Source organism: Pogoniulus pusillus, chromosome 5, assembly GCF_015220805.1.
Source record: "Pogoniulus pusillus isolate bPogPus1 chromosome 5, bPogPus1.pri, whole genome shotgun sequence".
NCBI lineage: Eukaryota > Metazoa > Chordata > Aves > Piciformes > Lybiidae > Pogoniulus > Pogoniulus pusillus.
Genome location: NC_087268.1, coordinates 40590437 through 40613600, shown reverse-complemented (window position 1 = coordinate 40613600; position 23164 = coordinate 40590437). Strand labels below are relative to the sequence as shown.

Below are 23164 nucleotides of genomic sequence, written 5' to 3'. Positions count from 1 at the left end.
GTAATGTGAAAATCTATTTTAACTTAGTGGTTTCCCTAGAGATCTGTGTTGGGACCATGCAAAGTACTCTTCTGCTTAAGTGGAAATCATTACCTGCAGAGTTATCCTTTTGAAGATATTTTGATTTTACTACGTGTTCCCTGCTGAAGCATGAATAGAACATGTCCAGAAGTCTCCTCTTCTCCTTTAGAAAGATAATGGTTAGACATAATCCATTGCCACATAATCTGCCTGATAAATTAAACTACCAGAGCAGCCCATGTTTTGTAGAGACCAAGAGCTCCTATTTTCTATCTGAGAAAGCCATCTGGTTTGTAATAGGTCAGAGCTTTGTGCTTGCTCACAGCTCTTGAAGGTGCTGGCTGTCTTAAGTTCTTCAGAATGAGAACCTTTTCTGGGAGCACCTAACACTAGTGTGCTTTGCCTTGTTTAGTAATTAAAAGGATTTTTTTCTTTTTATTTGGAAAATGAGATAAATTATTTTATGGTTTGGAACAGAAAGAAGATCTGGAGCTTAACACAGCCTCTTTCCCACTCTCGAGAAAACATGAGATTGGCAAAAGCCTCTTACTCCTCCAAGCCTTGCTAGCTTTCCACAAAAGGAAAATGATGCTTAGCTGAAAAGAGCAGTCTAAAGCTAAATAGTTTTTGCAAATGTGTGTCCATGAATTTATTTCACTTAGCCTGTGAAAAACAGCATTTGTAGATGGGTATTCTGGATCAATTCCATTGATCCAAGTATGTGAGAGACTGAAAATAAACAGTGATAGTTGCAGAAAAAACAAACAAAATTAGTTATTTTATACTTATGTTGAGTGTGTTCTTCAACTCAAGTAGGAACATTTTGCATCTCAGTTGTCAAAGTTTTGGTAGTTTGTTTAGTTGCAGTGAGATTTTAGGTTTAATGACAATAACAGCAAAACAAGACAACAGAGCTCCCAAGCAAACCTCCTGCCTGGGGTAAGGGACCCTGTAGATGCTGAGGGCCATAAGCTGGTGGAATCCCATTGGGTTTGGCAGGACCACTGACTTTGGCTGATACGTTAGGATACAAAGAGAAATTGGAAGTAGTGGAGAGAAAGGCAGAGTTCATGTCTGATGGAGACCCTGGTGTTCTCCATGGGCGTGTTTTGCAATACACCAGGTCAGGTTGTTCTATGATATTAGTAATGGTCTGTGGCCTGTGAAGCATTTTATTGAAGATTATTATTATCTGGGCCCCTCAATTCAAGAAGGATGTTGAGGTGCTGGAACATGTCCGGAGAGGGCAACAAAGCTGGTGAGGGGCCTGGAGCACAAATCCTATGAGGAGAGGCTGAGGGAGCTGGGGGTGTTTAGCCTGGAGAAGAGGAGGCTCAGGGGTGATCTTATTACTGTCTACAACTACCTGAACGGACATTGTAGCCAGGTGGGGGGTGGCCTCTTCTCCCAGGCAACCAGCAATAGAACAAGGGGACACAGTCTCAAGTAGTGCCAGGGTAGGTATAGGCTGGATATTAGGAAGAAGTTCTTCCCAGAGAGAGTGATTGGCATTGGAATGGGCTGCCCAGGGAGGTGGTGGAGGCACCGTCCCTGGGGGTCTTCAAGAAAAGCCTGGATGAGGCACTTAGTGCCATGGTCTAGTTGACTGGATAGGGCAGGGTGCTAGGTTGGACTGGATGATCTTGGAGGTCTCTTCCAACCTGGTTGATTCTATGATTGTATTTTCTTTTCCCTCGTTTACTTCCATCTGTTTACTCAATTACCATAGTCTCTTTTACTTTCCTTCTAAAATTCCTTGTCCTTCTGTCCTCCAGTGTTCACATCCTCCCTCCATCTTTCTTCCATACCCAGCATATTTCTTACTTGTTTCCCATGCAGCTTTGCCCTTCCTCCTCATTCTGCAAGTAGCTGTTTCAGTCTCCTACTTTCTATTCCCATTTTTTCATTCTCTTGACGTCTTTCCTTATCCCTTCAGCCATTCTCCTTAGTTCCTCCTATTTTCTTTGTGTTTGCCTTTTCTCTCCCTTCTCTTTTATAGCTTCCTTCTCATATTCAGAGTTTCCAGGTGGTATCTCTTCCTTTATGCTCCTGGTTCAGATGATGGGCAACTGTGGCAGCTGCCTGGAACGTGGTCATGAAAACATGAGCCATATGAGTGGTAGAGGTGAAGGACTCCAAATCCTTGTGTCTCCACTGTGTTTGCACCCACCTCCTGCTGCAGGCATGGTCTCCATCAGGAAGGTCTCAACTCTGTCGTTCCTAAGCCTGCATCAGTAGAAGCTGCTGAAGCATTCAATGTGTCTTGAGAAATCAGATAGTCTCATTACATTAAACAAGATACTAATTTTTGAGGCAAACTTCTCATGCTTCACTTTAGAAATGTTCATGAAGTAGGAAGATAAGAAATAGGTTTATGCTTTATTTCATTCTTCTTCTACCCTCTACCCCTCAAATGCTTTTTGGTATTAATTCTTGCTGCAGCCTCATGAATCTTATGTGTGATTTTTGTTGTGCACTTCTGTGGGTTGTTTTTAAAGCATGGCTGCTGCCATGTATATACTCCATGCTGTTTGCTTTGCCACCATATGCAATGTCTACTTTTTTTTAGTCTTAACACCTACTATTTGAGAAACAACATTGTCAATTTTAGCAGTATTCTCAGCCCAGCAGAGTATTACAACTCATGACTTTCAGCAGCATGTAGTGTAACATTTACCCTTTTCCCAAAATTCCTATCTGTCTCCTACATCCATTACTGATATTTCTGAATTGGGGTGGTTGGCTCTGAGGAGAATATTTCATAGAATCATAGAATGGTCTAGGTTGGAAGGGACCTCCTAAGATCATCTAGGCCAGCAGTCAGCAGGGGCATCCTCAACGGGATCAGGTTGCCCAGTGCCCTGTTGAGCTTCACCTTGAGTATCTCCAGGAATGAGGCCTCAACCACCTCCCTGAGCAGCCTGTTCCAGTGTTCCACTACCATCATAGTAAAGAATTCGTTCCTAACATCCCATCTAATCCTGCTCTTCACTAGTTTGAAGCCACAGCCTCTTGTCTTATCACCACAGGCCTTTGTAAACATTCTCTTCATCCTTCTTGTAGGCCCCCTTCAGGTACTGAAAGTTTGTTCTTGGGTCTCCCTGGAGCCTCCTTTTCTCCAGGCTGAACAACTCCAGCTCCCTCAGCCCATCCTTGTAGCAGAGATGCTCCAACTCCCTGATCATTTTCAAGGCTCTCCTCTGGACCCACTCCATCAGGTCCATGTCCTTCCCATATTGACGGCTCCAGAGCTGCACACAGTACTCCAGGTGAGGTCTCACCAGAGCAGAGTAAAGTGGCAGAATCACCTCTCTGCTGGCAGCACATGTTTTGATGCACCCCAGAAGGCAAATCACATCCTGGATTGCAAGTGCACACTGTCCACTGGTGTCCAGCTTCTTGTCCATCTTTTAAGTTTATCCAGCTAAATTATCAACCCAACAAGCTATCAGCTCCACCTCTCTTTCCTTTTTAATCAGTTATATTTTCTCACCTCTTCGTACATTTGCCACTTAACGTTGCTTTTCCTCAATGCTGTTGGACAGCAGTGATTGCAATATTTAATTCATGTGTTGTGCTGTGCCACAATTGCATAGAATTCTTGGAAAATGAAAATTTTCTTGCAAGTGAGTATCCTTGATAACCAGGTAGAGCTAGCAAAGTATCATCCAGACCCATCCCTACTGCATGTTGGAATCAAAAGTAGATTTTTGAGCAATTAGCTTTGCATTACCTTTATTCATGCTAGCAGTAACAAATTTTGGTGAAGGTATCAGTCACATAAAAGCCTTTTTGGTAGCATTACTAAGTAATAGAAAAACCTTTCAATGTTAAGACCTGGAAGTCAGAACTAGAATCTGTTCTTGAAGCTCTGTGAGTAATTTTTTACTTGCATTACCATCAATACTGACTTCATTTAAGTGAGTCCAAGCACATTTTGGCATGAGAAAGATGACAGTGTTTTTAGAGCCATTTTTACTGATGCATTTTAAAACCTCACTTGTTCCAGTTGTTCCCTTTTTCTTTATTGTGGCACAAAAATTAAACCATCAACTGTTTCTGGCTGGTATCTGCAAAGTTAAAGTTATGTTCTTTTGAAGCTGAATAGGAGGAAACATCACATTTGTGGCTTCACCATCTGCATATAAAATACAGTCATTTATTAAAAAATAGTTGTAACATCTAACCCTTTGATTTTCAGAACTGCTTATACAATATCCAAGGTATTTTATGGTCCCCAAGTAGCTTAAGTTCCATGTTTAAAGTCTTGGATTTTGATGCTAAACCATGTATTTGTAACAGTATGTGAGAGCTAATTTAATCAAAGGAAAATAACTCATTAGGGGATGATGACTTAGTGGTGAGTCCTTTCATGAAGCCTTTAATGGGGAAGTTAACTATTTTCTAGTTATGAAAATATTGGGTTTTTTTCCCCTGTAATTTTTCTAATGATCTAATGAGAACTTAATTTTTTTCCCTCCCCTTGAGAAAGAGGAGGAGAGACAAAAAAAAAATCCGAGCAAATAAAATCATTTCTAAGGAAGAACAAATCAACAAGTGACAGCTTTTAATGTAGTAATTTAAAGGGCCAAGTGATACATTAATGGCAATGGGTTCTTGTATATTGTTTTGGAGACTAAGCACATTGAATTGTTTCACAACCAGCATGCCTAATTATTGTGTCTGCCACATTCATCTATTTAAATCGTTCCCAACTTTTGGATTGCTGCCTAGAATATTGCTGCAATATGCATTTCAACTGCTTATTCCCTTGCCATGCGTAGCTGTGTGAGGGAGGCAGATTTTGTTCGGAAAGAAGGAATACAAAGTGAACATTGGCAGCCTGATAAAAAGGGATGATAGGTTTTGTGATGTTGATGTGAATGAGTTACATGTGAACTGATACTGTGTTTGTTTTGTCAGGTCAGTGACTTAAAAAGTGCCTTTGCCAAGTCACTTTTATGAGTGAGGACTGCTACGCTTGTGTTCTCCAAATCCCGTCTTTGCCAGCCAGACATTGCCTTCACCTTACACCAGGTGGAAGATACCTCAGCTGTCTCCATTTGCCAATTAGTTGATGGGAAACTGAATGCAGAAAAAGAGGAAGAATAATAATTATCATTATTCCTGGGACATGAACAAATGACTGCATTGCTTTTCTTGTGTAATCAATACCAGCAAGCAACTGTCAGAGAACTACTATTCTGTCAAGGAGTGCCACTTCATCAAAGGACCTTGGCTTAAAACTGGTGCATCCGTGATATAATCTACAAGTTCACGTGTTTTCCAGACAGAGATGTGACTGAGCATGATTTTTCCCAGCCAAAAGTCTACAAGTGGGACTTAATGATTGATGAGTGACCGCTTGCTGATAAACTTTCTCTGTTTATTCTGCTTTGTGTGCACTGGACGTCATTAATCGTCTCCCACTATTTTTTTTTAAACTTTATTTTAAATTTGAAGTGATTTTTTTTTTTCCTGGGGGGTTTTGGGGTTGTCCTTTTTTGTTGTTGTTGTTTCTTTTCTTTTTCCCTCCTCTTCGGCACTAGTTTTGGAAATACCTTCAACGTAATTCACTTGACTGAAATCTACGAATTCTAAATCAGCTTTTCACCATGGCTCTGAATGTTGCTCCCGTCAGAGATACAAAATGGCTAACGTTAGAAGTTTGCAGGCAGTTTCAGAGAGGAACTTGTTCACGCTCTGATGAAGAATGCAAATTTGCACACCCCCCTAAAAGCTGCCAGGTTGAAAATGGAAGGGTTATTGCCTGCTTTGATTCTTTAAAGGTAAGAAAAAACAATTAATTTCTATGTGTAGTGAAAATGCTGCTATCTTATACTGAAAGTAAAGCATGACATGAGCTGCAGTTTAACCAGGTTAATCAGAAAGTGATTTGTTCCTGGTAAGATGCATGTTAGTGTCACAGTATCAGGGTTGGAAGAGACAGTACAAATGTCGTTTGTCATAACTTTTATTTATTCAAGCTTTCAGAAGATTTCTTTCTAAGGATTTTATTTTCCAGTGCCAATATGTTGTTTACAAAAATTGTGTAGGACTGTGGGATGCAGAATTGCTTACAACTGGTGGGACAATTGTATCCTCCTGAGCATGTTTTATGATGTAGCATTGTTTCATGACAAATGAAAACGCTTAATGGCACACAGTACTAAGCCATTACCAGAGTCCTAATGCAGCAAATCACATGCAGATTCTTTTGTTTACATCAACAGAAGTAAGAAGTCTATCCATTACTTCAGTTTTGACACGTGTTGTTTACCCTTGGTATGATGGTTTGGGTGTTCCCCGCCCCCCCACACTTTAGAAATCACCCAGACTAGACTCAGACAGCTCTGGGAATATAAATTAAGCTATTTATTTACAGCTGGCACAATATACAAGCAGATATTTACAGTATATACAGTTATAGACAGAAATAGACAAGGTAAAAGATAATACAGCAACACAACTCCCCTCCCAGAAACCTGAGTCCCCAGGAGGGGCTCTCAACCACCCCTGCACCTTCCCCCTGCCCCTCTCAACCTTACCCCAGTCCTAAAGAAGAATAGAGGTTCGGCCAGGGGGTTAAGAAGCAAAGGTGAGTGGAAGGTGAGGTTAGGGAGATGCAGCTCAGTCAGAAGCCCAAGGCAGAGTGCCACAAAAATGGTGAGAGTGTTATCTAATGTTTTTGTTTCTTCTTCAGCAAGACTCTGAGGGGAGTAGACATCACCACTGATTCCCTTTCACAGCCTATGGTTAGTTCCTCTCACCAAAACATTCTACCCTGCTTCAAACTAGCACACTTGGTATTGGAGACTTGGAGAACATAATAACGTTAATAATTACACATATGGATAGTGAAGATACCAAAGTTTAGGAAGGAGTGAAGTGGTTCTCTCCTTTGAAGGACATTTAGCAATTATGTTGTTAAGACATCAACATGTCTTGATTTCCTAATGACAACTATATTAAAAGAAACATGAAAGAAGATTAATGACCCTGTGGGATTTTGGAGGGGAGTACACAGTGTTTTTGTGTGATGGTACATTTCTGTTCTCCTGTCAACAGAATGGAAAATCTTCTTACATATAAATAATTAAAGGGGAACATGAGCAGTTTTTATTTTTATTATGAAAGTTTTACTTGAGGCTTTGTCTTTTGGGCATGGGAGAAGGTCTTGGTTTGCTTTTGAAATTTAGCTGCCTAGATTTTAATTACTCACCAAGACAACTCTTACTGTGGAAAAATCAGTGTGAATAAGAAGGAAAATCAGTGTTACTTGAAAATGTAGATTTATTTTCATTGTATTTTTTTTCCTGATGTAATGCAAGACACTGTTAAATATCTTTCTTTGGATTTTCTTACTACTTCTCTTCTTTTGAGGATTTAGAAAACAAACGACTTGGAGAAAATGTTTGCTATGTTCTGTACGTCTTAAAAGCCAGAACAGCACCTTTGGAACCATGGCAATATGTCATTGAGTCTATTAATGACCTTAATCCATGGATTAGTGCACGATAAACTGTAACAGCTTCTTTGTAGATGTTCTTCTGTATTGGTTGTCTGCCAATAGGATAATACCTTTTTTTTTTTCCCTTTGAACAGGCCAGTCTCTGCAGTAAATAGGCAATAATCAGCTTCTATGAAAAAATTAATTCAGTAGAAGGGTTTTTAAAATAACATTTAAAACAATTGTAGAGAATCAGGGCTGTGGCCAGGAGGCTGGAGGCAGGCAGCAGTGCTCTGTCACTCCAGGACTGGCAGGATGGTGGATTTGCTGCTGCTGCTGCATCATCCTGGCCAAAGCAGCAATATGCCTGTCCTCTCTACCCAAGAACAGCATTGCTGTCCTTGGCAGTACAGGGCACTCGCAGTAGTGTTGGCAGCGATTTGAACTGGAGAGTTTTGTTTGGGGATGGTATTCACCCACAAATTGCAACCTAAGCTAATAATACCTAAGGGAAATTTTGAGGAATTGCTGTGGATAACTTGCTGACAACCAGCATCGTTGCTCAGTGGAGAGAAGTCCAAAGCCACGTTAAAGTAGTCAAAACATGCAGGTGTGTTTTGTTCTAGTGTGGGAAGGCATCTGCTCCTAGGGGCCAGCTTGCTCTAGCCTGCTGGTGGCTGAAGTGGTGCTGCTCCATCCCACTGCCTGTCATCACCCTCTTCCCAGCTGGCAGAAGTAAGCATGTACCTGGGCCTCCCATCTTACATTTGCTAGTTGACTCTCAAGTTGCTGATAAAGATGGGATTATACCAAGAAGCCAGATTGTGGCCTGAAGCAGCAGAGGTAGATGCAGGTTTCTTTCTGCCAACCCTGCTTCAGGCAGAGTGAGATCCAATAACGGGACAACAACATCTTCAACTGCCTCTCCTGGCTGCTGAGCATGAGCCAGAGCTGTGTTTCAGTGTGTGCTGCCTGACTCCACAGTGCATAAAAAGCTGTGAGGGATCATTGGGAGTGCATGGCTCTTGGCTGTATCAGCTGCTACCCTCACAGCCATTATCTCCGTTGTTCAGAAGAGTGTTTGTAACTCGCCATATGTATGTCAAGAATGTGCCTGGTTAGCTCAGTTTGCTTATGCTGCTGGTTGAGGGACTTGTGTCATTAGTCATAAAAATCTGTTTGATGTGCAGCTTTCAGAAATGCTGGTGTTTAATCATACAGTTTCAGAATAAGGCTTTGGCACTCAAGAGCCAGGGTAACTTTTCATGTGAATAAACAAACAGAAGAGTCTAGAATGATAGATAAAATCAGAATTTAATTAAAAAAAAGCAGGGGTTGTTTTCCTTGCTGTATGTTGAACTGCACTTTAATGCAGGCAATTATTTAGAGTTTATTTACATAATATTTAGAGCTTTGGAGACTTAGCATTTTAGCTGTCTTGGTTTAGTGTACCTGCTGTAAAAATAAATTATAGTGGGTATACTGAGTCTCTTTGAATATACATCTTCCTACCCAGAGAAGACAGAATTTATTTAGTCTTGGGTTGGAGATATGTGCTACATTTAGGTGGTACTGGGTAGATTAAGCTGCTCACTCAAATGCTCTGAGACTCTCCTTTACACACTGATCATTCAAAAGAGCCCTTGTTTTCAGAAGGGGTGTGAGCTCTCCTGCAAGCCACCCTCTTTCAAGATTTCCAGGGTAGATGAGGGAGCAAAAAGTCAGTATCTCTCAACTGGATCAGGTTGCCAAATCACATGTTTAGAGCTGCAGGAGAGAGTCCAGTGAAGGGCCAGAAAGAAGATGAAGGCTCTCAAGCATCTTTCCTGTGAGGAAGGGCTGAGACAACAGAGACTGTTCAGCCTGGAGAAGGCTTAAGGGGATCTCATTAGTGAAGGGACAGTGCAAAGAGAACATGCTGTGCCAGGCTGTGCTTAGTAGTGACCAGTGATAGGACCAGAAGCAATGGGCACAAACAGAAACGTGAGAAGCTTCCTCTGAACATCAGGAATCACTTTGTCACTGCAAAGGTGACAGAACACTGTCAAAATTTGCCCAGAGAAATTGTGAAGTCTCCATCCTTGGAGATATTCAAAAGCCATTTGGACATGGTCCTGGGCATTTGACTCTATGTGGCCCTATTTGAGCAGGTGTCTGGACCAGATGACATCCACAGGACCCTTCCAGTTTCAGCTACCCTGTGATTGTATAACCAGAAGCATCTTCACACTGACTTGCCTATAGCCTCAGTGTTGTTTAAAGCATGCAAAAGATGATGTTGGAGCCAAAGGAGGTAATCCCAGACGGAGACATCTCCCTCTGTTTTGCTGCATCCTCCTTTGTTCTCCTTCTCCTGTCTTTTTGAGTGTATTGATGCTTGAGCGTGTCCAGAGAAGGGCGACGAGGCTGGTGAGAGGCCTTGAGCACAGCCCTACGAGGAGAGGCTTAGGGAGCTGGGGTTGTTTAGCCTGGAGAAGAGGAGGCTCAGGGGTGACCTTATTGCTGTCTACAACTACCTGAGGGGTGGTTGTGGCCAGGAGGAGGTTGCTCTCTTCTCTCAGGTGGCCAGCTCCAGAACAAGAGGACACAGCCTCAGGCTGCGCCAGGGGAAATTTCGGCTCGAGGTGAGGAGAAAGTTCTTCACTGAGAGAGTCATTAGGCACTGGAATGGGCTGCCTGGGGAGGTGGTGGAGTCGTCGTCCCTGGGGCAGTTCAAGGCAAGGTTGGATGTGGCACTTGGTGCCATGGTCTAGCCTTGGGCACTGTGGTAAAGGGTTGGACTTGATGATCTGTGAGGTCTCTTCCAACCTTGGTGATACTGTGATACTGTGATACTGTGATACTGTGATACTGTGATACTGTGATACTGTATGATGTACCAGGATGGGAAATTGCAGTTAAACCTAAGTTGTGCTGACTGAAGCTGTGACATCAGAAGAATGATGGATAACTTCTGTCCTTGATAATTCCATAACTTTAGGCCAGGCTTCCGGAGTAACAAGATTGCATCAGACTCCAAATTTTCCCATGTTAGAGGTATCTTTGTAGGTCTGTTTTTTCCCAGTAAAAGGTCAACAGAATTTAATGGGCTGTTTGCTTTCAGCTCCAAAGGGATTTTTTGGCTCTAAATACCTGTCCTTGCAGTATTTGACTTTAAACTGAGCACAAGCTGCAACAGCAATCCATTGGACTCATTACAGTTTTGAGGATCCAAAATGTTCACTGTTGAAGGCAGACTGGTCTCTTGAATATCCTTCATCTGTGAGATGCTGCAGACTAGACAGAAATAGCTGAAGACTAATGAGCCTGGTTCAGATTCAGGCCAGAAACTTGCTGATTTCAGGCCAGGTCTGCCACATGGGCTTTTGAGATGCATCTCAGCATTTATTTCTCTCTCTTTGGTGCAGGACAAAGCCTGGTCTGTTTTGAACAGGGTATTTTTAGGGTGTTAGGAGAATAAGTGGATCATTCCTGTGCACCCAGTGGATGTTGGATGCAGCAGTTGGAGGTATGCATGCCCATTAGCCAGTTGTAACGTCGCCTTCAGACATGGGCCTCCTTCCAGCTGAAGCCCCTCTGCGGCTCAGCCACAGGACACACCCAAAATTGTACTGGACAACTGCCTTCAGTGAGCTTAATGTGATGAGAAAAGTGTCTCTGAGCTAATCTGGTTGACTATGACTGAGCTGAATGGAGGGGTACTTCCGTGGTGAGGCCCACAGCCCTGCTGGTGGCAGGAAGATGAAGGATGCTGAGAAAGCACTGCCAGAGCCGCATCTGCTGCCTTAGACTCTCCTGAAACCTTTTTGGAGCCCTTGGAGACTCGACTTTGGATGCTGCAATGTTTGTGCAGCAGGAAGGGTTTGTGAGAAGGCCTGTAACTGGGAAGTTTGAATTTCAGGAGCTGCCCTGTTTGTATTTTAATACTTCTTGCTGGGTTCCAGTAGATTAATTTAAAAGTGAAGAACCCAGATATATGATACTTAATATAACAAGCTTAAATCCTTCCAAGTTGGATACTATAAGCAAAGCTGCTTTCAAAGCCTTCTTGTTCTGCTAGGAGTAAAGAAAAAGTGCTTTCCAAGGAATACTAATGTAGAAGATAATGTCTGGGGACAAGGGCCTACAACACTTTCCCCTGTTTGGGCTGGAATTAAGAAAAAGGCCCAACATTAAAATGAATGGGAAAGTCCAGGAGGGGAGTGGGGAGAAAAGGAGGCTGAGGGGAGACCTTGTAGCTCTCTACAACTACCTGATGAGGGGACTGTAAGCCAGGTGGGGGTTGGTCTCTTCTCCCTTGTATTAAGTAATAGGTGAGGCTTGGGGAAGAGTGACTGGAAAGCTGCCTGGCAGAAAAGGACCTGGGGCTGGTGGTTGACAGCAAGCTGAACGTGAGCCAGCAGTGTGCCCAGGTGGCCAAGAAAGTCAACAGCATCCTGGCCTGTATCAGAAATGGTGTGGACAGCAGGACCAGGGAAGTTCTCGTGCTTCTGTACTGGTCAGGCTACATCTCAAATATTGTGTGCTGGTTTGGCTTCTATCCCGCCCCCCCCCACTTTTTAGAAACACCCAGCTAACTCAGATGGGCTCTGGGAATATAAATGAAGCTATTTATTTACAGCTGGCACAATATACAAGCAGCTATTTACAATATATGCAGTTATATACAGAAATATACAAAGTAAAAGTAATACAGAAGCACAACTCCCCTCCCAGAAACCTGAGTCCCCAGGAGGGGCTCTCAACCACCCCTGCATCTTCCCCCTGCCCCTCTCAACCTTACCCCAGTTCTCAGGAAGAAAAGAGGTCCAGCCAAGAGGTTAGGCAGCAAGGTTAAGGAGACGTGGCTCGGTCTGAAGCCAGAAGCAGAGTGAGAAAATGGCAAAAAGTGTTATCTAATGTTTACCCTTCTTGTTCCCATAGCTCTTAGCGAGACTGTGATGGAAGGAGACACAACCATTGCTTTCATTTCACAGCCTATTATCTACTTTCTCTCACCAAAACATTCTAGCCTGCTTCAAACTAGCACATACTGCTTTCAGTTTGGAGCCCCTCCTCACAAGGGTGTTGGGATGCTGGAGCATGTCCAGAGTAAGGCAGTGAAGCTGGAGAAGAGTCTGGAGAGCAAGTGAAGAGTGCCTGAGGGAACTGGGATTGTTCAGCCTGGAGAAGAGGAGGGCAAGGGGAGACCTCAGTGCTCTCTGCAGTTACCTGAGAGGAGACTGTATGAGGTGGATGCTGTTCTTTTCTCCCAGATGATAGAAAAAGAGGAAATTGCCTCAAATTGCACATGGGAAGGTTTATATTGGATATTAGGGAAAATGTCTTCACTGAATGAGAGATCAGGCATTGGAATAGGGTGCCCAGGAAGGTAGTGGAATCTTTAATCCCTGGAGGTGTTTAAAAAATGCTGTAGACCTGGCACTTCAGAACATGTTTTAATGTCCAGTGTGGTGTTAGATCAGTGGCTGGAATTCATGCCCACAGTTCTGTGACAAGAGGAAACAGCCTCTGTTTGCACCAAGAGAAGTTAAACTTGGATATTAGAAGAAACTCCTTTACTAGAAGGGATATCAAATAGTGGAACAGGCCCCCTGGAGAGGTGATTGAATTTCCATTCCTGAAGATACTTAAAAGACACGTAGATAATTGTTTGAAGGAACACGATTTGGCACGAGCCTTGGTAGAGTTAGGTAATGGTTGGACTTGATGATCTTAAAAGATCTTTTCCAACCTAAATGATTCTGTGATTCTGTTTGATGGAAAGCTTGATAGCTAAGATACGATCAGATGTGCATTTTGCTGTGGGTTGACTCTCATGTTTGCAGGCAGACCTTGATTTTATAATTTGGTGTTATTTCTTGACTCAAATTTATACCCTTTTTGCCAGTCAGCTACTAGAAGTATGTTGCTGTTTAAGCTGATACAGATAACAGAAGCAGTATCTTCAAGATACAGTCGCTGCAAGTTTCATGGTGGCGACAGGAAAATGAAGTATTTTTAGGGGTACAGATGGCTTTTTCTGTATTTTTAATCTATTTACTGGTGTCTAAACACTTTGAAATGTTCTCTTTATTGAGCCAGCAGACTAGTGTGAGATGTTCATTTGCATTTTCATGAAAACCTTTTAAGAATATGGCTATGTGGTTTCATTTGGGACCACAGACTATAAGGTAGTTGAAAGCTGTACACAGAGACCTGTTTACAGCTTTAAAAGGGTTCCAAGAAAAATAAAAATGAGGGACATCCACTTTGTTGTTATATCTGGAACTGAAAATGGCCTCAGCTTTATTTAGAGGGGGGAAAAAATAAGTCTTTGTGAAGTGAGCAGGCTGTCTGTAAGAGAGCGAGCTCAGAGTTGGGTTGCAGTAGGCAGTCATTTGCCTTCCTGTGGTTCTTTTTGTGGGTCTCTAAGTGTTTTACAAATGTCAGGGATTCAGAATCATCTCACACTTTGAAGTAAGTGATACCTGCTCTCACTTGGCAAAGTGAGGCAATGTGAACAGGCTGCAGATGAGCACCATATGCAGGGAGGACTGACTAGTTCTGTCTGTACTAGAAAGCATTTAAATGGGTGTTCATAGCATCCCAGTCAGCTGAATTTCTGCTCATTGCCTGGTTATGTGATGTGACACTGTTCAAAGACAAGGTGAGTTCAAGGGCTGTGCCTACAGCTGGTGGAGAAGAATCACTGAAATGGGCAGACTCATTTCTCCTGGGCAACAGAGTAGCTTATTCCTTCTGGGCCCAGAATTTTGCCTGCTTTGCTGCAGTGACCCAATTTTAGCAGAATGGAAGGGTCTAGGCTGCCCTCTTCAGTAGCTGTGGGCTCTGGGGATGTGGAAGTTATAGGCTGAAACCTTCCTGGTGGGGGATGCAGAATCCAGATTTCACTTTTCCTGCAAAGCAACAAGATTGATTACATTATTTCTGTAGTCAGATAAACTACAGCTAGTCTGGAAACACCACCTGGCAGAATCTTTCTTTTCTCTGAGTTTAGTGGACATGGAGAGAAAGTGCCAATCCAGGCCAGTTTTAGATGACTAAGGCATTTGGTTGTCCCATGTGACATCCTGGTCACCAAACTGGAAAAACACAGGCTTGATGGGTGGAGCAGTGGCTAGATGAGGAATTGTCTGGATGGTCACACACGGAGAGTGGTGGTCAATGGCACAATGTCCAACTGGAGACCAGTGACAAGTGGCATCCCTCAGGGGTCAGTGCTGGGACCAGTGCTGTTTAACATCTTTGTCAGTGATATGGACAGAGGAATCGAGTGCACCCTCAGCAGGTTTGCAGATGACACCAAGCTGTGTGGCACAGTTGACTTGATAGAGAGCAGGGATCCATCCAGAGGGTCCTGGAGAGGTAGGCCCAGGTCAACCTCATGACATTCAACAAGGCCAAGTGTAAGGTCCTGCACCTGGGTTGGTGCAGTCCCAAGCACAGATACAGGCTTGGTGGTGAATGGCTGGAGAGCAGCCCTGAGGAAAAAGGTCTTGTAATGATAGGGTAATGGGTTTCAACTGGAAGAGAGGAGATTTAAACTAGATGTTAGGAAAGGGTTCTTTGCAATGAGGGTGGTGAGACACTGGAACAAATTGCCCAGGGAGGCTGTGGCTGCTCCCTCCCTGGAGGTGCTCAAGGCCAGGCTGGATGAGGCCTTGAGCGACCTGTTCTAGTGGAAGGTGTCCCTGCCTATGGCGTGGGGTTGGAAGTGGATGTTCTTTGAGGTCTCTTCCAACCTAAACCATTCTGTGAGAATTAACTCCGTAGTCTCCCTCTGTATTCAGAACTACAGTGGCCACCCTGGGGCAGACCGAAGTCTTGTCTAGTCCTGTGACCCAGTAATAGCCAATTGTGGATATTTAGGAGGTGATGTGCAAACACACAACAGCTTCCTGGAGTGCTTTTCTAGCTTCTAATGATGTGCTGCTCAGGGGAACATCGAGAGCTGGGACTGACATGGTTGTGTTTATTAGGTCCAAGCCACTCTCTTTCCCCTGGATGTGCCTAGCTGGTTTTTGAGCTGTGTATGCCTTCAGTGCTCACAGAATGTCACAGGGGGAACTTCTATCACTTCATTACGTACAGCATGGAAAGCAACTTGTGTTGTTTATTTCAGGCCTCCTGTCTCATGGATACCCCTAGTTTTTGTGGTGCAGAAGAGAATCTCCTCTGAATGCTCATAAGACAAATATGGGTGGGGTTTTTTCTGCTGTCTTATTTCTGGAAGGGACGTGCTTCTCTACAGTGAGCTCAAAGGAATTTTCCTGAGAGAAGACATTGTTTTAAATGTGTGCCATGAAAACACTGCTCCTAGGACAAATAGGATTCCTGAAGGCCCTACTTTTTCAGGTTATGGGATGTTTTTTGGCTCAAAATAAAGTGCAGGGCATCAGGTGCGTTGTGAAATTATGGCATCTTATTTACTGAGAATGTATTTCACCTTATGGCCAACCTTGCAGCCCTGAGCTGCTGCTAAAAGAGATGGTTATTTCCAGTCTTGTGTCCTATCACAGCACCTCTTTTTTACCTTTCTTTACTTGAACAGATGACCATGTAGCTATGCAGCTTGAGTTGATATGAGAGGAAGAACTGCATTAAATGAAAGATGGACATATTCATTTGGGCAGCAACATCTAGCATGAATTGAGATACAGTGGGTTTAAGAAAGGGGAATGTCCATCTGAGGCCTTGAGTGACCTGTTCTACAGCGGGGGATGTTGCTAAGTCTTGTAGGAAAAAAATGAGAGGCAAAAGCCCATTTAGAACTTAGGCTGCCCACTGCTGTTAAGGAGAATAAAAAATGTTTCTATAAGTATATGTCTCTACTCCCTGCAGGGGGTTTGGGTGACTTTTTGGGGGTCACTTCCAACCTGATTGCTAAGGTTACCCAGACCCTCCTTCCCTCAGGAGGTGTGGGAAGTCCCTATTCCCAGTCATATGGTTCAATGGCAAAGGTTCTTGGTGGTCAGGGGAGATGCATTTTGCAAGCAAGAGACCGGTCATGACAGCCTGTGCCTCCTTTGGCCCGTTAGAATTGCCTGATGAGAGCAAGTATGTGTTTGCCAGCACTTTCCACTGTTGGGTTCAGTGCAGTAGAACTTGCTGAACAGGTTCCCTGGCCCTTGGCCTGGGGAGGAGAATGAGCTCTAGGATCAGAAATAGGTGGAAGAAGAAGTGATTTAAATGGTCATTGAAGGATGTAATACAAATATAGCTTTTTGTTCACTGAATTGTGTTGTCCTGAGGGAGTGAAAGAGTGTTTAGTGGTTCCTGCACAGTTTGGCTTGCTGGTTTAACTCCTGGAGCTAGCAGCTTCTAGAAGCTCTAGGAGACACTTGTGAAGAGTATTCTCAGGTAGCCTGATGTACCCCTTCATCTCAGATGCAACTGCCACTCAGTTATCAGTCTAAGTCTTATTACATGAAGAAGAGCAGCTAGGCAGACTAATTAGAGCTGCAGGAAACCTTAGGTGAAAGGGCACAGTGTTTGGCAGATTTTCTTCAGATTTTCAGGCACTTGGGTGTGCTTCATATACCCATCGATTCACTGTGTAGTTTTTGTTGCTCCCTAAGCTTTATAATAACCAGTCTGTGGGTGTAATGAAGGCAAAATTCAATCAGAGTCTCTGACTCATCCCATCACTAGGATTTTGAACACAAGAGCAATTGCATGCTGCCCACTCCTCCCCCACACTCCCTATTAACTCAGGTCACTCACTGTTCCCACAGGCTTGCTCTCTCCAGGTCTTCCCACCTACTCCTTTATTTTTCTGGCAGGTGGTTTCTCTTTCATTCCTGGCTCTTTTTTCTGTTTTTTAGATTTTATTTTATTTCCTTGGCCCTCCATATGTAGCTTTTTCTCACTTCAGGCATCAGCTGTTCTTCCCAAGCTGTTAGTTATACTTTGACTGCATCATCAATACAAAAGACAGGGTTCTGCTCAGATGCAGGGCAGAACCCGATGTAAAAGCCTGGAAAAGACAAGACTCATGTTCCTATTAGTCCAGGTCAGCCTCAGCTTTGGAAAGATGTTTTGGTTTCCAGATTTCAAATAGCAACAACAGAGCAAACAATGAGCAAAACAAAAATAACCCCAAAATAAAACACAGACAGAATTAGGGAGCTTATTTGCAAGACCATTTGACAACCTTAGCCCCTCCTGATCTGATATGAAGATGACTCCTTGTTTTTGAGGAGGTGGATTGTGTTGGAAGCCTACTGCAATACAGTAAGTTGTCATAGTTTTAGAGATGTTGGGACATACCATTGAAAATCTGCTGTGAGGTACCTGAGGCACAACTGAAATACAAGAGGAAGTCATAAGCATCATTTCTCTTTCAAATTAATGGATTTGTTGTGCCACCCAGGATTAGATTCCTGCAAGGTCTTTATCAAAACAAATAACAGCTTAATAGTGGGGAAAAGAAGCTGCCTTCTCATCTGCTTTGTCAGTGAGCTGTATATCAAGGTGTGAACAATGCCCCTAAAGTCAGATAGCCCTAATGCTTGGGAAGGCAAATCACTGACCAGTATAAAGTAGACAGTCAGTGGAAAACTGCATGAAAATCTGGGAAGGATGTAGCAGCTGTGGTGTGATATGTGTGCACATGGGCTGCAGGATCAGTGGAACTCTGCTGCTCCCTGTGTAGGCACCCTTCAGGCCAGTGAATGTCATGCACCCTGTGTAGGCACCCTTCAGGCCAGTGAATGTCATGCACCCTGTGTAGGCACCCTTCAGGCCAGTGAATGTCATGCACCCTGTGTAGGCACCCTTCAGGCCAGTGAATGTCATGCACCCTGTGTAGGCACCCCTCAGGCCAGTGAATGTCATGCACCCTGTGTAGGCACCCTTCAGGCCAGTGAATGTCATGCACCCTGTGTAGGCACCCTTCAGGCCAGTGAATGTCATGCACCCTGTGTAGGCACCCTTGAGGCCAGTGAATGTCATGCACCCTGTGTAGGCACCCTTGAGGCCAGTGCATGTCATGCACCCTGTGTAGGCACCCCTCAGGCCAGTGCATGTCATGCACCCTGTGTAGGCACCCTTCAGGCAGTGAATGTCATGCACCCTGTGTAGGCACCCTTCAGGCAGTGCATGTCATGCACCCTGTGTAGGCACCCTTCAGGCAGTGCATGTCATGCACCCTGTGTAGGCACCCTTCAGGCAGTGAATGTCATGCACCCTGTGTAGGCACCCTTCAGGCAGTGAATGTCATGCACCCTGTGTAGGCACCCTTCAGGCCAGTGAATGTCATGCACCCTGTGTAGGCACCCTTCAGGCAGTGAATGTCATGCACCCTGTGTAGGCACCCCTCAGGCCAGTGAATGTCATGCACCCTGTGTAGGCACCCTTGAGGCCAGTGAATGTCATGCACCCTGTGTAGGCACCCTTGAGGCCAGTGAATGTCATGCACCCTGTGTAGGCACCCTTGAGGCCAGTGAATGTCATGCACCCTGTGTAGGCACCCCTCAGGCCAGTGAATGTCATGCACCCTGTGTAGGCACCCCTCAGGCCAGTGCATGTCATGCACCCTGTGTAGGCACCCTTGAGGCCAGTGCATGTCATGCACCCTGTGTAGGCACCCCTCAGGCCAGTGCATGTCATGCACCCTGTGTAGGCACCCTTCAGGCAGTGAATGTCATGCACCCTGTGTAGGCACCCTTCAGGCAGTGAATGTCATGCACCCTGTGTAGGCACCCCTCAGGCCAGTGAATGTCATGCACCCTGTGTAGGCACCCTTGAGGCCAGTGCATGTCATGCACCCTGTGTAGGCACCCCTCAGGCCAGTGCATGTCATGCACCCTGTGTAGGCACCCTTGAGGCCAGTGAATGTCATGCACCCTGTGTAGGCACCCCTCAGGCCAGTGCATGTCATGCACCCTGTGTAGGCACCCTTCAGGCAGTGAATGTCATGCACCCTGTGTAGGCACCCCTCAGGCAGTGAATGTCATGCACCCTGTGTAGGCACCCTTCAGGCAGTGAATGTCATGCACCCTGTGTAGGCACCCTTCAGGCAGTGAATGTCATGCACCCTGTGTAGGCACCCCTCAGGCAGTGAATGTCATGCACCCTGTGTAGGCACCCTTCAGGCAGTGAATGTCATGCACCCTGTGTAGGCACCCTTCAGGCAGTGAATGTCATGCACCCTGTGTAGGCACCCTTCAGGCAGTGAATGTCATGCACCCTGTGTAGGCACCCCTCAGGCCAGTGAATGTCATGCACCCTGTGTAGGCACCCCTCAGGCCAGTGCATGTCATGCACCCTGTGTAGGCACCCTTCAGGCAGTGAATGTCATGCACCCTGTGTAGGCACCCTTGAGGCCAGTGCATGTCATGCACCCTGTGTAGGCACCCTTCAGGCCAGTGAATGTCATGCACCCTGTGTAGGCACCCTTCAGGCAGTGAATGTCATGCACCCTGTGTAGGCACCCCTCAGGCCAGTGAATGTCATGCACCCTGTGTAGGCACCCTTCAGGCAGTGAATGTCATGCACCCTGTGTAGGCACCCCTCAGGCCAGTGAATGTCATGCACCCTGTGTAGGCACCCTTGAGGCCAGTGAATGTCATGCACCCTGTGTAGGCACCCTTCAGGCCAGTGAATGTCATGCACCCTGTGTAGGCACCCCTCAGGCCAGTGAATGTCATGCACCCTGTGTAGGCACCCTTGAGGCCAGTGAATGTCATGCACCCTGTGTAGGCACCCTTGAGGCCAGTGCATGTCATGCACCCTGTGTAGGCACCCTTCAGGCAGTGAATGTCATGCACCCTGTGTAGGCACCCTTCAGGCAGTGAGTGTCATGCACCCTTCAGGCCCATGCATTCTTCCACAGCGTGGCTCTGTGCAGTGTTGTGCTCCTGACTGCAAGGTGACCTGGTACAGTCATCACAGTGTAGATGTACCCATTTTCATGAGGCACTGCAAGTCTTCAGCCTTTGCTTCCTCTGAGGTTTCTTTGTTGTGACTGAGAGGGAATCCCATGGTGCAGTGTTCTTCCTATCAGGCGCATGGACAGCCTGGGCCAGCTGCCCATCAGTTGTTTTGCTGCTGCCTCACCCACATGTTCTGTAGGCCAGGCACATATAAAAACCAAAAAACCCACAGCACATTTGGGCCATGAGCACTCTGCAGCAATGCTGTACCTTTGACTAAATGGGTTTATGGGCCATATGTTGTCAGGGGTGGAACTTGCCAAGTGTCACACTGGGGGCACCTGTGAATATATGCAGTGGCCAGAAGAACAGCTCAGGTGTCGTTAAGAAGCTCACTGAGCTGCTAGGACTGTCTGTATTCATTCACAGTGAGTGCTACTGCCCGGATGAAACAGTGCCTTAGCCCCCAGTCCCCAGCCAAGTGAAAAACCTCAACAAACCCCAGCTTTCTAAGCGAGATGTAACATGTGAAAATCAAGAGACATGTAATGCCCTTTTTTTTCCCCTGAGATTGCTTTCTATATTAGGTCATCATTTAAAAATTGGTATGTCTCTGTTTGCCATGGATAGAACCCGGGAGCTTGATTCAATTGCCCAAACAGAGGCATCTGATACTATTTGAAATACCCTAGAGTGCTCTTGATGGCTTTCCAGTGACATGCCAGAGGAGTGTGTCATATGTGCTGGCATCACACAGAGGTCCAGGATCTCCCAGGGTACTCCAAATGGTCCTGCTGACTTCTCTATGGCAACAGAGTGTAGCCCTTCTTGGGAGGCAGCATTAGTTCTTGTACTAACTGGAGACTGACGTCAACTGCTTTGAGTAAAAAGGTGGACATTGCATTTGCTGCAGTGATGAGACCTGGCTGAGGAGAAAACTAGATTATAGGCCAAACCCAGAAGAAGCTATCTTCTGTAGCAGAAGAATGCCCTTGTGAATATCAAGAGAGGAATTAATATTTCCAATGTGTACTTTATAATTCACCACTGGTAGTGCTAACAGCTAATGTAAACTCATTAATTTGAAATAGCTGTGACCGAGCTAACTGAGCTTGTCTTTTTCTTATGTATGACAAGCAAGAAAAGCTTTCCAAACACAGGGATGTTATGACAGTGAACTTAGTCTGTATAAAATTGAAAGATGGACAGCATTTTTCATACTGTATCACCAAGGTTGGAAGAGACCTCACAGATCATCAACCCTTTACCACAGAGCTCAAGGCTAGACCATGGCACCAAGTGCCACGTCCAATCCTGCCTTGAACAGCTCCAGGGACAGCGACTCCACCACCTCCCCGGGCAGCCCATTCCAGTGTCCAGTGACTCTCTCAGTGAAGAACTTTCTCCTCACCTCCAGCCTAAATTTCCCCTGGCATAGCTTGAGGCTGTGTCCTCTCGTTCTGGCGCTGGCCACCTGAGAGAAGAGAGCAACCTGGCTGCAACCATCCTTCAGGCAGTTGTAGACAGCAATAAGGTCACCCCTGAGCCTCCTCTTTTCCAGGCTAAACAATTTCTGCACATTAAAATTGAATGGCACCCGTAACTACCTCTCCATGAAGATTTTTAAGCGAAGTATTAACCAGAATAGCAGTCTATGGATTTGAAAAGCCATGGAAGGTACAACAAAGAAATGGTTTTCCCCTGAACTGCAATTCTCCATTATTTCCTTTTCAGGTATGAACATGTCATATGTGTACTACATACACATGTAGTCCATTTCTGGTGCAAAATGGGGGAAAAATACTTGCTTTTCAAGGAATTTCTTGATGGTGATTTTCCTATGGTAGTGGATAACCATGACTGTCATGCAAATGCAGGCTACTCCCCAAACATATTTTGTCTTACCTGTGTTTTTCATAACACTGGTCACAGAACATGTCAGTGTTATTAAAATTGGTGGTGTGAGACTCTATGTGCAGAGATGGAGGTGTGTGGATATAGGTAAGGAGGTAGTGTGAGCATCTGTGAATTAGGGTGTTGGTATGAAGGTGATTTTGTGCTTCATGCTGAACACGATGCTGCTGGAGTTCTGGCTTGTGACAGTCCTCTATAAATCAACACAATTATTACTTTGCTGCAAAACTCATTACTTCAGTGAGAGGAGCATTAGCTGATTAGCATGCATGAACAGCTTTTGTGTTTGAAGTGCAGGAAAAGTCTCTGGTTCTTTCTCTTTAATTGAACCTTCTGGCTATAATTGTTTTTAGCCTAGATTTTTGAAGAAACAAGGCTTATGCAGTCAGGCTGCCTCTCTTTAGCTCCTTCCTGACTAACTTGTGAACCCACTGGCCTGTTTCAGCCAAGTTTGACAAAGAGATTGAACTCTCAAGGATAATTAAGTTCCTACAAGGAACAGTCAAATGGTAAGATGGAGAAAGAGGGAGAGACCTCTAAGACCTCCCAAATGAAAGAAAAGGTTCTCAGAGAGTGCAGGCAAGAGGAGATCCTTAAAAGTCAGTCAGCCACAAAGAAGCCAGGCTTTGGCATGTGCAATCATTTGTGAATGTGCAAAGCCCATGCCTTCAGCTGTGCCAGTGCTTGCAGCACTACCTGTTTAATGATACTAGCACCCTTCATGATGAGCAGAGCTATTGCAGAGGACTACTTGCAGTCGTTCCCTCTTACCTTTAGCCTCCTTTTGCTTTGTAAGAGTAGTTTTCAGAAATAGCAGATTTATCTTACCCAGTTGTTGGTACTTGCCTTTACTTCCTTGTCTTTAGGAAGGAGGAATGTTCCATTAGGCATGTATGTTTAG

At 44.8% G+C, this 23164-nt stretch overlaps 1 protein-coding gene across 9 annotated transcripts in view; it reads left to right on the top strand.

Annotated features, from left to right (window-relative positions):
• MBNL2 (muscleblind like splicing regulator 2) overlaps positions 1–23164 on the top strand; it is a 135094-nt gene that overhangs the window by 35380 nt on the left and 76550 nt on the right. For all 9 annotated transcript variants that reach the window (XM_064143875.1, XM_064143872.1, XM_064143874.1 and 6 more), the window contains exon 2: positions 4945–5810. In XM_064143875.1, the coding sequence (XP_063999945.1) occupies positions 5637–5810 (174 nt within the window). In that variant the 5' untranslated portion in view covers positions 4945–5636. The remainder of the gene's footprint in view (positions 1–4944; positions 5811–23164) is intronic.